At 36.4% G+C, this 14,275-nt stretch overlaps 2 protein-coding genes across 2 annotated transcripts; one reads left to right on the forward strand and one right to left on the reverse strand.

Annotated features, from left to right (window-relative positions):
• The first annotated feature begins 723 nt into the window (after window positions 1-723).
• On the forward strand, window positions 724-10,175 carry LOC100369363 (tripartite motif-containing protein 2-like). The gene is made up of 2 exons (XM_006814270.3): window positions 724-867; window positions 8,172-10,175. The coding sequence occupies exon 2, from the start codon at window positions 8,175-8,177 to the stop codon at window positions 10,143-10,145; it is 1,971 nt and encodes a 656-aa protein (XP_006814333.3). The 5' UTR covers window positions 724-867; window positions 8,172-8,174; the 3' UTR covers window positions 10,146-10,175.
• Window positions 10,176-13,024: 2,849 nt separating this feature from the next.
• LOC146746139 (putative methyltransferase-like protein 24) lies at window positions 13,025-13,696 on the reverse strand. Its single transcript, XM_085499712.1, has 2 exons — window positions 13,586-13,696; window positions 13,025-13,390 (listed from the first exon to the last, which is right to left on the reverse strand). The coding sequence occupies exons 1-2, from the start codon at window positions 13,688-13,690 to the stop codon at window positions 13,070-13,072; spliced, it is 426 nt and encodes a 141-aa protein (XP_085355838.1). The 5' UTR covers window positions 13,691-13,696; the 3' UTR covers window positions 13,025-13,069.
• Between the last annotated feature and the right edge of the window lie 579 nt (window positions 13,697-14,275).

Consider the following 14,275-nt stretch of genomic DNA (forward strand, 5'->3'; position numbering starts at 1 on the left):
AGTGTTGTGTAGTGTAGTGTAGTGTAGTGTAGTGTAGTGTAGTGTAGTGTAGCGTAGCGTGGCGTAGCGTAGTTTGTCATGAGATTGGGGTAGCAGTCACACGTAACAAAGGTGGGATGTATTCGAGGTGTAGTGTGGTGTGTTGTGGTGGGGTGGGTATTGTGCAGTGTGGTGTGGTGGGGTGGGGCGTGGTGTGCTGTGGTGTAGTGTAGTGTAGTGTAGCGTGGCGTGGCGTGGCGTAGTGTAGTGTAGTGTAGTGTAATGTAGTGTACTGCAGCGTTGTGTAGTGTAGCGTAGCGTAGTGTAGGGTAGTGTAACGTAGTGTAGTGTAGTGCAGTTTAATGCAGTGCAGTGAAAAAATCAAAGAATTGCATGCGTTGCCTAATACACCTTGACATTTTAAGGTATAATGTTCCAGCAAGATGCTGCCACATATATTACTGTCGAGAAGCAGGTTTCTGGTGCGAAACCGTGTTTGTGGACGATGCGCTTTAATGTTCTAGTATAGATGGCGCTATAAAGCATTAAAAGTCGTCATAATCTCTCATCAAGTCTGGTTGATATGCACGTACATATGGCAGTGTATAGTGCGCATGTCTCACCAAAGGTTAGCATATATCATACGCCCTGACAACATATCACGTGACACTGTCTGTAAATATGTCGCTGATTAGACTCGAGACAAAGAACTTCTATCAATAGTTCATCGTGGTGTGTGTCTCCCATCAACCCGGCTAACGACACTCCTCAAGTTAGCGTTTCAGATTGTTTTCAACAAAAAGAAACCGGCTGTTCGAATGATAATCAGTGAAACTCGCTAATTTTAAGGACGTGCTTCTGCAGATAGTCGTCTACATCACGTAGAAGGTAATACGATACTCAAATACTTTGTGATTGAATATTACATAGTTCAGAGAGCGGCGACAGTGTTGTATATTATATCATGAAATACATGGTTGAATTGATGGAAAGAACGGACATTAATGGCGAGACAAATGAGACAGAAACGTGTATGAATGTGTATTATATCGACACGATTAAACGCTAACAACGAGGCATATATGTATTACGTTATAGCTCATGCGAAAAATTACATTTTCAAACGTTCTCGCCGGATGGCCAAGGAATAAAATGCTAAAACCTAGCCGAAGCGGTGTAGTGTTATACAAAGCAAAACATTGAAGCTAAAAAATAAACAACTTTATATGACGATTGAATTTATAGGCGTCTCCTTTCCCGCACCCAACTCTTAAAAAACGGTGACATAAATATATGTGTTTATTTTCGATGTGACGTGTTGGAACCGCCATGTTTTTTGATACATTTGAAGCACCTTGCAAACTAACCTATCAGCTGATGTCAGGGTAAAGTCCGTTTAACTAGACCAAACAAGGACACATTGCTGATAGAACCCAGACATGATATTATAAGTTTCACACTACAATTATAATTTGTATTAAGACGCGGTGTCACGTGGACATGTAACCCTCTATGTTTTGAATACAGCTTTTTGCAAGAGATGGCATGCATGTACTTTCAACTATTTTATTTCACATGATATTAGAATGAATAAGCTTAGATATGTCCAACTGGTTTTGAAATGCGAATCACAAATGATGAACAATGTACTGCAACATGAACTATGTGCATTGTGTTCTAATTTCACTGCATAGTATTCTTAGACTATTATTATCTGTAGACATAGTTTGATTTAGTTAATCACTTCCACTGGAATTTGTAGCAAGGTAGAAACCACTCAGAATGTAATTCTATCTAGTTTGAAATACATATTTGTAAGGGCTTATTTCAAAATATTTTACTTAATTTGACAGAAACAGAATAAACAAACCTTAGATATATCATGGAGCTCTTTTTTTTACCTCCATGGATATATTAATGGCATTTAGCGAAATGAAGTTGAAATGGCGGACTGATACATTTAAAAGTGAGTGAGTCGTCAGCTTGGTCAACTTTTGTAACATTGCCAATACCCATGTAGTTGAATCATTTTTAGGGCTTTGAATTTTATTGTTTTTAATTTTTAAATAGTTTGGATACTTGATTAATTAGCTCAATATTCAAATTACCCCTGTTTTTCAACAATTTAGATGGCAATTTAGGTGTAGTATGAGACCTGTAGATGACTGTAATAAATATGTAACCAAGTGTAACTATATGTAACTATAAGTAACCAGATGTAACTATATATAACGAGTTGTATTTACACGTAACTAAATGTAACTACAGTATATATAACGAATTGTGACTATATGTAACCATTTGTAACTGTACATCATGTGTGTTGACTATATTTAACCAGATGTAACCATATATAACATGATATAACTACATGCAACCAGTTGTAACTATATAAAGCCAATTATAACTATATGTCAGCAATTGTAATTACACGTAATCATAGCCAGTTGTAACAAACTGAAGCTTAAAGTGTAATTAAGACATTGCACGTTTACTATTGATGTTTTATAGCATTTGTCTACGATCATCGAATGATTGGTGATTGGCTATTTTCATTCGATGGGCGATAATAATCGTTCTACTCTACACTGAGAAGAAGGACACACTGGTTCCGCCCAACCTTAATACTGCATGTATTTGTTTGCGTGTTGATCTACACAGTATATACACAGTTTCTGGGTTGTATATTCGACCAATAACGGTGAAGCATATTTTCCCATCGTTTTCTTGGATATGTAGGAAGAAAAGTCTGCAAAACCTGATACAGAGTCAGTTTGGAGTTTTATCCGAAACATCTTCCCGTGTGCATTGACGTTAATATCAACGAGTGAGACACAGTAATTTAGAAATAAATCTGGCGAAGGTGGTAAGACAGCTGTCGAATCAGAATAACAATGCAGAGAGAAAATAATTATATGAAGGGTGAGGCGCTTGGGTAAACGTTGGAACACAATCTTGAAACGAATTTCAATAAAAACACTGGGTTTGGGTCAATGTAAAAATCAGTCTCTTTTGTCTTCGTGAGTATAGGAATTGTCTTCAATTTGAACACTGTATACTCCATTTGGTTTCAACCCCTTTATTTATATACTGTATAACACCCTCTATTTCGATTAAGCATGCCAATGTCGTTGAAAATAACAACTTCGACTGCTCTTGTCCGTCAATAAGGGTTGAGTGGTTGAGTATTTGTTATAGACAGATAATCAGATAAATTATAATAATATTAATTTGTTATCGGCGTATATTGACGTCACAAAATCATTTCGTCAATAGAGGGCGCGATATATCTGATTCAGTGAATGAATGTTGTGACAGTAAGGGGAAGGACTCTCGTACCACGCACTCTCGCGATATCACGAATCGTATACACTTCATGATTTATATTTATATTTCTGCATCCAAATAAATCATAATGGTTATAGTTTTGGTCTAGGGGTCGGGAAAGTAGTTTGTGAAGTTGATGACTTGGTGCAAAGAGACAACTCTGTAATATAGAATTGTAGAATGGTGGCCTGTGGGGGGAAAAAACTACTTTTTGGCCGAATACTTGATTTTTTTAAAATTTTAACAACCATGGAATGAATATGAGACATGTTTTAGGAGTCGGCTGGATTCAACAATGTTACCGCGGCAATTCAGAACGAAAACTGTATTCCATAGCGCATAAAAGTTAATGGATTCAAAAATTACGGTTTTTCATTAATAGCCATCAATTGCATTTATTTCGACATGCAATCATTTAGAATATAATACATATTTTCGCCTGAGGTCGATATCAAGAATTTTCACCCCAAGTGGCTGTTATTGGCCGCAGCAAAAAGCTGAGATCCGAGTCAATAACAGTCACTTTAAGATGATAATTTGTTATATAGACCGAAGCCAAAGACAGTGACTGTTTTATCAGCCAGTAAGAACATCTCCACAGTAAAACAACTGAAACTATGAGCTAAAATGATTTTTTTTTCGAGGTAAAATCGTAATTAGGTGTCAGTAGATAACTGCAATCGAAAGTGCCCCACATGAATCGTAAATATTTGTCGTCTGCAACAATCTTAGTGCCCGGATGTTATGACATCATAGGCAAAATGACAAGAATTACCCTGAGAGAGCCAATATCAATATTTAACAAACGAATATGTGACGTTGTTTTGACCAATAACATTTGCTGTTCCTGCGCTACTTATAAGAAAGATGCCTGAGATATGGGGCAGATAAATCCCAGCTAGAGCCTGAGAATGAGGGCTGTATAAGTAGTGTTAGTAATATCAAAGGGGAAGGACCCTCGTACCCCGCACTCTTGCGATATCACGACTCGCATATACTATGATTTATATTTATATTTCTGCATCCAAATAAATCATAATGGTTATGGTTTTGGTTTAGGGTCGGGAAAGTAGACTTGGTGCAAAGCGGCGGTCTTGGTGATGATTCATTCTGGATTAATATATGTTCCGAATCAAAGCTAAGCGATGTAGAACTAGGCGCAAAACACGGCTAGCAAATGAAAATCGAGAACAACATCAAATGAAAAATCGAAAAAAAAAACAAGATTTAAAATCAGTTGACAATTTTCACATGTTACGTAACAATGTGGGTGTGCTGGGAAGGGTGCATTGAGGTAAGTTTCACGTGATCTACATAGGGTAGATTTAATTAAAATATTAACTTTTTTATGTATTTTAATTCTACATTAATACACTATTAACTCCGGATGTAAACATAGGTACCAGTACTCGATATACCAATAACATCAATGTCCTTAACGGGAAGGGATGATCAGAAGGGCTGGAACGAGTCTGCATGACTCATCTGTAAAACAGTAGATAGCAATCCGATTAAAATAAGATCCTAGTTTGGGCTTTATTTTTTTGCTCATTTTGTAAATATTATTTTAATTATTTATGTTTAACATACACTTTCTTTATTTATTCTATTTCGATTATTATTTATTTGCTGGTATTTTATTTTCATAATGCACCGTTCCTGAAATCCAAGTTTAGAAAATGAAAGAACGGAGATTCAATCAGACGTGGGTGACAAAAGTTCACATTAACGCTCAAAGACTTCAAATCAAACAGCAAATGTCTCAGAATTGAAGCGAAATCAACCACACCAAAAAAGTTGACTCGGCCAATAGAGTACTCGCTGTAACTCTCTTATACCGGTTTCGCAATAAAAACACAGCAACAAGTGTGAAGCTTGGTTGGTCATGTACTTCCAGGGAACATATTTTTGCAAAATAATAAATGGGTTACGAATAATATTTGACCTCGCGCATTAATACATTTTATATTTATGGCCGGCATTTAACCTATAAATACCTCTGCTCGTGTCCAAACTCAGAATTGCCTACCGAGCCTGTGTAAAGAAATCATGTATGAATGGGTGAGTGTTTCTCTCAAAAATCTATGTGCGTGGAGCGGGAGCCGGGTATACAAAACAAAGCCCGTTGACCATTCTGACCTGGAGCCTGCATATATATAGATGTTATTCAGATTGATTCGGGTCAGTAGTCTGTATGTTATGTAATACAAAGGGTTGGGATTGTATCGCTTGTGACACGTGCATATTGCGTAATCGGATGCGAGTCGCGTGGTTAGGTGACAAGATAAATATGGTCAATTGGAATCCTTCAATTTCGACATCATTTCTGTGGACAATTTAATTAATAGAGTGATGTGTCCATTGCACTGTATTTGGTTAAACATTAAACAGTTGTAATCTGAACTACCCATACAACATGCATTACTCAAATATTTGTTTTAATATATGGCGTATTTTCGTTGTTATGTTTCATACTTTAAATTTTGATATGGTCATTGTATGATCCCCCATTTGTCTTGTTTTGACAATTTCAATGTGTTGTGTTGTTGTAAGTGATCTTAGTGGGTGTACCTATGGTTACTAGTCGTGCTGTAGTCGTTCACTGAATCGTAGACTCAATATTTCAAGGTAAAGATGTCGGAAACTCTAGAAGATGTTATGATAACTTCACGAATTCACTGGAAGGTCTAATCCAATTGTGTATGTACTTATGTGGATTTGTTTTTCGTGCCCGAATGTTTCCACAGTGACCCGCTCCTACATAAATATGCCTCGTCGCTAGTCATCGAAACGATGTTAGCAAGATAAATACGTAACGTCTTACCGAGTCAGGGCGTAGTCTAATTATTCAGAATTTCAATTGACCGTGACGTCGATCCTTCTCGGTCATGTTGTGACTATCACACATATTTGAACAATTACAATAAAATATCATATAGCAGAACAGAAAAACTCCATAAATATGTCAAAATTAGTCTGAGTTGTCCAGGTGCAATAGCTACCATGCATGCAATAATATGCATTTCGTGTGCAAAGGAACTGCTGTACTTATAAAACCCGTTCATGACAAAACAGCAGGTCTATGCATAATAACTTTACATTTTTCACGTAGACTTCGGGGTTTTCTATTGCATAAAATCCGAGAAAAGCCTGGTAATACTTATGATGTGTTTTGAATGGTATATTTAACATTATGTTTTACAGGAACGGTCTGTGTAACTAAGACATGTGGCACGAGTAACGTTAATCTAGATATAAATTATAAATTATTTCACAATTACTTAATAATACAAATAATATTATTGGGACGTGATATCCTTGAACTTAATGAATCAAATTTAGCTGCAAAAACTATGTGGCCCAACTGTCAAATAGAAATTAAAATAACGATAGTCTTTTAAATCTACATAGATTTTATATACATAGTTTCTATGCAATGTGCTGTCTATAAAACACAGTATTGTTGGCATAGTAAGGGTCTGTACCGGTATATAAGACACCCATACACACACATACACACATATATATAGTGGCATAAAAGACATTTAACACACTTGGACAAGCATATAACCTTGACGATTGTAAGGGTTATGGTACAAGTGCCTACCGTTAATTCAAGTGACTTCACTTTGTTACAATTGTGCATGTCTTGGTATTAGGTTTAGGGTTATGGTTTAGTACACCTACATATTCCCTTATGTTAACATCAAATTCTAATTAAATTACATCAAATTTAAGTCAGTTTAATTCAACTAAATTTAAATTAATTTAACTAGATACAGTCTACTTGACCTGTAATAAAACCGCAGTGGCAATTCAATCGAGTTTAAATTACATTTCTATCTGAAGTTGCAATTTATTTTAGTGTAATAAACTTCAATTATATTGAATTTAATGTAATTTAAATGAATTATAGCTTCACTGTTCATGTACGAACTGTGTGTAATTGTATGTGGTGGAGTATGTTAAATGTTTGTGAAAACTGCATGGCCATAGTGGAAACTTTTATCCTGCCTGACATAAATACCCTACCAAATCAAATAAAATGAAAAATATATCGCAATAGTGTTTGTATTCATACTAATATATTTTTTTATTTGTTTGATTACGATTACGTCAAGTTCAATACCCCCTGGCAACCAATTTTAACATCTGTAATATCAACATCATCACCATGACCGTTACATATACTCTATAACTGGTGATTTTACGGCGTTTTGTTCACGTTAGAAATGCAATATTTGAGAATACTAATACGAGTAATTCATGCTGTCTGATGTTTTGCATAACATCAATAGCACAGTTAGTAATAAATAACCAAGAATGAATTTGTTTGCCTGACCTTCGACCCCAAAGTCATCGACCGCACCTGGTCGTTTTAATATACTGCCTGCTTGAATACGACGCCATCCAAACACAATATTTCAAGGACCTATTCACCACCTATCCAGCCAATTTCCACTACAAATTGTTAGGTTGAGGAAAAATTCAAAGGAAAAGCTCGATACTGTAAAGGGGGTAATTATTCACTGAGTTTTAATTTAGCTTATTTCGCTGACTGGAAAGAGCGCTAAATTAAAACCCAGTAAATATGTAAAATTTAGCATAGAACACATTATCTAAATGACGAAACCGTGAATTTAAAACCCACTGAATATGCCTGAAATGGTAAATCAGTGAAATTTAAACCCAGTGAAAATTAGTCATTTTACAGTATTTATGACAATTAATAAAAAAAAAAACGCACGGTGTTAATTTTAGAAAATAAATTGCAGAAACAACATTGTATTGCTGTAGCATATTCTTCCTTTGACATACAGAAACCAATTTGGAAAATTATTAAGTGCTTTAGTTTTTTCTTTCAGATCATGGGAACTACGATGTCTGGTAAAGTTAACCACAAGGATCTGGACGACAGATTCCTACAATGTCCGATATGCCTTGAACGATTCGTCAAACCAAAAATACTGCCTTGTTTTCACTCGTTCTGTGAGTCCTGCCTCGCTTCCGATGCCGCACGTCGGAAAAAGCCGAAGTGTCCATTATGTCGGAAATTCTTCATGATACCGCGAGGGGGCGTGCAAGTTTTAGCTGATAACCACCTGTTGAACAACATACTGGACTTAGTGAAACGCTCTGAAAACAAGTACAGCGGGAAGATGTGTGAAAGTTGCTGCAAGTACCCGATCGCTTCCTACTGTGTCGAATGCGGCCAGGCTTTCTGTGTGGCATGCACGCGCAGTCATGGGAAGATACGTGTTACTCGGAATCACAAACTTATGTCCATGGACGAATACGAAATCATGGTCAGCTCAGAATCGCCTTTTCTGAAACCAATTATCTGCCCCAGCCACGAAGGCAACCAACTTAAGCTTTACTGTCAGACTTGTCAGATACCGATATGTCTAGAATGTTCAGTGTACGAGCATTCCAAACCAGACCACGTACACGTGGAACTGGAAGAGGCGGCGATCGTGACAAAATCGAAAGTTGACGGTTTGAAAACATCACTGCACCAGGAAATAGGCAAGATTGACAAAACCGTGACAATACTGGCAGAAATGATCAAAGAACTTGACGAAGCTAGTGAAAATGCAGAACAGCAGATTGGGGATCAGTTTAATAACATACGCACCCAGTTAGAAGAACAAGAGAGAAATTTGCACGAAGAGCTAGAAAAAGAATTCGAGAGCAGAACTGAAACGTTGAAAAGGAAAATAGAAAAATTAAAGTCACTAAAAATTAACTACGATAGCTGTAAGAAATATGCCGAAGACTTGTTAAAGCAGAGTAACGAAGTTGGATTACTTTGTTTAGAGAAGCAGCTAGATGAACGGGTAAAACAGTTTCCGGATTATGATATCGAAACAATACCTGTGCCAATCTGTCTGAGATTCGAAAAAAGCAAAAGTTTTGAGAAGAAGCTAGTAAAAGATAAAGTTGGGAAACTAGTTACTGTTGACAGTATTAAGAAAAAAGAGAAGTCGATTATGAAAAAACCCACATTTGAAAAAGTAGCTACAATCGGTAGCAAAGGAGACGAGGATGGACAGTTCAATTATCCAGACGGGGTGGCGCTGTCTCCTACAGGACTACTGGTCGTTGCCGATACAGGAAATGGACGAATACAGATTATGCAGCTCGATGGCAGATACATTAAGAAATTTGATATTCCGGAAATGGAAGAAGAAATTGTTCCCATGGCGATTGAAGTTTTGAGCAAAGATGAATTGATGGTCTCCGACTTTGCAAACAAGACGGTCATAGTGTGTGATACTAATGGACGTGTGAAAATGGTTCTTTGGGATGAAGATCATTTGCAACGACCATGTGGGATTTTACACTCTGAAAAAAAGGGAATGTTTTATGTATCAGACGTCAGTTTGAATATCATCCAAACTTTCTCTCGATACGGAACTTTTCGTGGCACCATGGCAACAGAGGGAGACAAAGATGGCGAAGTAAGTCGTCCGTGTTTTCTAGCGCGGAACAGCAAAGGCCATATTATCGCTGCGGATAACCAGAATCATCGAATACAGATCTACGACAGCGACGGGAAATTTCTTCGAAAGTTCGGGAATCATGGGGAAAGTGATGGCGAGTTCTTCCACCCGAGGGGAGTTGCTGTCGACAAGCATGACAATATATATGTGACAAGTGACGATCGTGTTCAGATGTTCACATCAGAGGGAGCGTTCTTGTGTCGAGTTGACACGCATGACAAAGGAGACGAGCTGAATGTACCAAGAGGGGTTGCCGTGACGACCAGTGAACCATATCGTGTATTCGTTTCTGATAGTCAAAACCACCGTGTCGTTGTATATCAAATGAAAGCCTAGATAACAACATGGGATATACGCATGCGCACATCCTATTGAGATGATGTAATCATGGGAGGATTTGTGTACCTGAATCTGGCAAGCGGCCACAAATGCAACATTGAGATCGCACTTTTCCCATACATTGGCTCAAGTGATATACACGTACTTAAGACGAGGGTGTAACGCAGTATTTTACACGAATGCAACGTGTAAATATACGACAATGTCGTTTTGAGAATTATGTTTTCTATTTCATTATGACTTTGGTGGGGAAAACAACAGAAAGACTGCTTCTGAATATTGTCATAAGAAAAAACACACACCTAACATGCCTCTTTAACATAATTATTTATCAGTTTGCCAGTGCTCTAAACAAACAGGGGGATGGAAGCCGTTTTTTAGATATAGATAGCTTTGGCTATTTTGTAAAAAAGTTATTCGATTCTGCATGTACACATTGTTGTGTATTATGTGTATCGCAAATAGCTGAAGCATCAAACGATATTATTTGATGCATGCACGAAATAATAATCTACACAAATGCGCATGTGCTGTAAAATGATAATACGTACCAGTAATTTGAATGACATGCGCAGTTGTGTAATAAATTACTTCATAAAACTACAATTAATTTGTGACAACGATATGTAGACAGATGTGTGTAGATTGTGAAGCAATTTCTTAATAAAACAAACGAACATCAGTCAGCCTAATAACAGTCTATAACGGAAACAAATAGTATTGAATTGTGTCGTACGTCCTTGAAAATCTCGTTCGTAAATATTATCTCGCGGCCTTGCTGATAATATCGGTTTATATCCCAGCAAGTAGATAGACGTGATTTCCTATTTATAGTATGAAGGTCATACACATTAAGATATTTGTTAGAGGGCGCTGTAATTTAACCCTTCTGTTGTTCGGCGTATATATATTAATACTGGCGAAGAATTGTTAGCATTGTTCGCACATGTTTATAGTATTTAATATCATTTGATTGTGTCAGCTGCTAGTTCTATATCGATATTAGTCTTGTAATAACTATAGAAGAGACTTGAACTTTCACATCATATTTCAATACAAATATTGATTTGACCTTAGATCTGTCAGGGACAAACTATTAATCATTTAGTTGGTGTTGTGACACGTGATTCAAACATTTTAAGAGATAAACTGTTATTTAAATACGCTCTTAATTCCACAGACAGATGGAATTTAATAGTGACGCAATGACGGATAACATAGTGTCTTTGCTGAGTTTGGACCTCCTCTGCAGATATGTAGACAATTATATTTGATGCTATCAAGAATAGAAAAACTGATGAGCAATGTAGTGCATATGTGATAGTGTTTTAACAGATATTTGCTGTTTTTACTTAGTAATTTATGATCTTATTTTGGATATTTCGAGGTGCTAATTTATGATGTGCGATTTATTTTCTCTTTAATTTCCATCGTTAAAAATAAAACAAAATATGTATGTATGTGTCTGTTTAATTTATGTGTTAATCGTTTACTCTACTTCGACAATTTTTGGACAGTGGGCGCATACCAATTATACTATTCACGCACCACCAACGGCAACTTTTTGTAATCATGATTACATGTCGTTTGGTGGCGCTGTTTTCAGAATAATCTGCTAACTATCATGTAGGTCATCCATTGGAAATACCATTTCCCGTTCACTGCGAGGTCTCGCGTTATGCGTGAAAACAGGCGTAAAAACGAGACAAAGTTGGGTGTTCCACGATCAATAATGACACATTTGAAGAAGGTAAATTTTGAAAAAAGTAAAGGTATCTCAACACCAAATTCCCATCTGAAAGATCCCGTTATTCGGTATTTTGACATTGAGATATAAAAAAAATCAATTTGAGTTCAAAATCAAATCATTCGTTTTTGCGACAAAACTCGATCCGTGCCTTTCCCACAATACGCGAGATCTTGCAGTGAAATGTTAGTTGTAAAACTGTAAGTGTGGAATACACAAAATAGACATGACGTAAACATTAGGTCACGACGTTCATGTCTGCTCACATACTTCCTTGCGTACCCGTGTACAGACCTTGACTGACAGAGATGGTTGGCTCAAATATTTTATGAAAATAGAAAACCAACAAACTGATATTGGAATTGAATCTTTAAAATTTACAGTGGTTATAATACACCATTTTTGAAACACAAGTAATTATATTTGTTCAAATCACAGAATTGCTAGAATAATATCGAAAATTGAAGTTCGGTGAAATATTCCACATTCGAGCTTCATTAAAAACGTTTCGATACATATGGATCTTCTTCAGATTCGCACACTGATCCTCGCACTCTCCGTGCTGCTATAAAGTTGGTATTGTTTACTTTTTGACAATTTTACACAATATTATAAACATAAAATAATTAAACGCACATATTCATAACCAAATATAATATATACCAAACGTGTACATATACTGTAAAACATGTCTTTTTTGCGAGCATGTCTTTTTCGCGAATTTAGTCAGAGAACTGATTCGCTAATTCAAGATGACTAAATGACTTTATTATCAATTCAAAATGGCCGCCAAACAAAGAAATCAACAATGACAAGAGAGATTCGCTAAATCAACATTTCGCTATTACGTCATTTTACCACAATTTGCTAAAATTGCATGCCGCTTTTTCAACATGTTTTATATATACGTGTAAAAACGTTGTTTCGTTTGTATGTTTCATATCTTTCACGGCGACGGTACTTCTAGACATCTGCTGATCATATTATCCGGTGATTTTTCGTATGACTGTATTAAATCATGTAATATTAATCTAATTCAGACTTTACAGAAAAACGAAATTAGTAGGCAATATCTGTGACGTTATATAAAATATGTCTGATACAAATACAAAGTTGACTAGTATAGAAGTAAAACATGTTATTGCGCCAGTGCTGGTCGGCACACGCAATTAATTTATACATAATTGACATTAGCAAAACCAAGTTCGATGTTTGTAGCATGCTCACCAGCGACGCTCCCCCATCTTATGACTGGTGAATGGTCGTTCTCGTGAACAAAATATAGTTTAAATCCGTGTGCGTCCAAGAGTTCTGTCAACATTCTGTACACGCGCAACACTGTCTCTGGGTCTGCGTCGAATCGATGGGGTATCGCCCATATGTGGAATTCAAAAACGACGCTTTTAAACTGTTTTATAATCCCACTTTCTAAAATTTGTGGAAAGACTTTCATTTCGTGTGATTCGATGTCAATCTTCAAAACATCTACAACATCCTACAATTAACAAGAATATATCCAGTCAATGTATCTTAGTGTCTTTCGCTTGCTTTGACGTTAAATGGGGGGAGGGGGTGAAATGAATTTACCTGGAAATAAAGATTTAAATTACCACGTGATAATGTCAAGCTATGACGTCATGAAAATCTCTAATTCTGATAGCTTATTTATAATAAGTATTTGAATACTTACATATATGTGGCCAAGCATATTCTTGATAGATTTCAGTGTTCTGCATTTCCAAGGTGCACCATTAGTAACTGTCATATTATCGACGTCATCATGCCATAGCCCCATATTATAAAACCACACATTCTCGCAATGCATGTGATCTTCCATTCCGATACTAGATACAAATATAGAACTGAATTAGTGTTTCTCTATAATATAATCTTTATCACCCATTCTAGGTATATGTTAGCATAGCGGCTCTGGATGGCAAATGGTAGGGCCAAAACAAGACAAGTGATGGAAGTAACATGTGTTTCTCGAGTATATAGGCTGACAAATGACGTAACACGAGGGATGTGACGACACATAGCAACGGCCATTGCTAGTGCATATTTTATCAGATTATATTGTTTCGAATTTAACAATCATAACGATTTGGTACTCACGTTGGATCAAATGAATAAACTTTACATCCATACTTGGCCATGGCTTCATCAAAACTCCATGCATGTCCTATGCTGTGATAAATGAATTGAAACCACACATCATTAACACGGTCATATGCAATCTGACTAAAATCAGTTAATTTTAGAGGGGGTAATTATTTCAATTTTAGTTTGTGATTTTTTTTTCAATTATTTACGTATTTTATTTTGTTTTGTAATTGTCTGGCTGCAAAAACCCAAAATCCTAGTGGACAACCTCTTTGGA

Source organism: Saccoglossus kowalevskii, chromosome 5 (assembly GCF_978046115.1).
Source record: "Saccoglossus kowalevskii chromosome 5, keSacKowa6.1, whole genome shotgun sequence".
NCBI lineage: Eukaryota > Metazoa > Hemichordata > Enteropneusta > Harrimaniidae > Saccoglossus > Saccoglossus kowalevskii.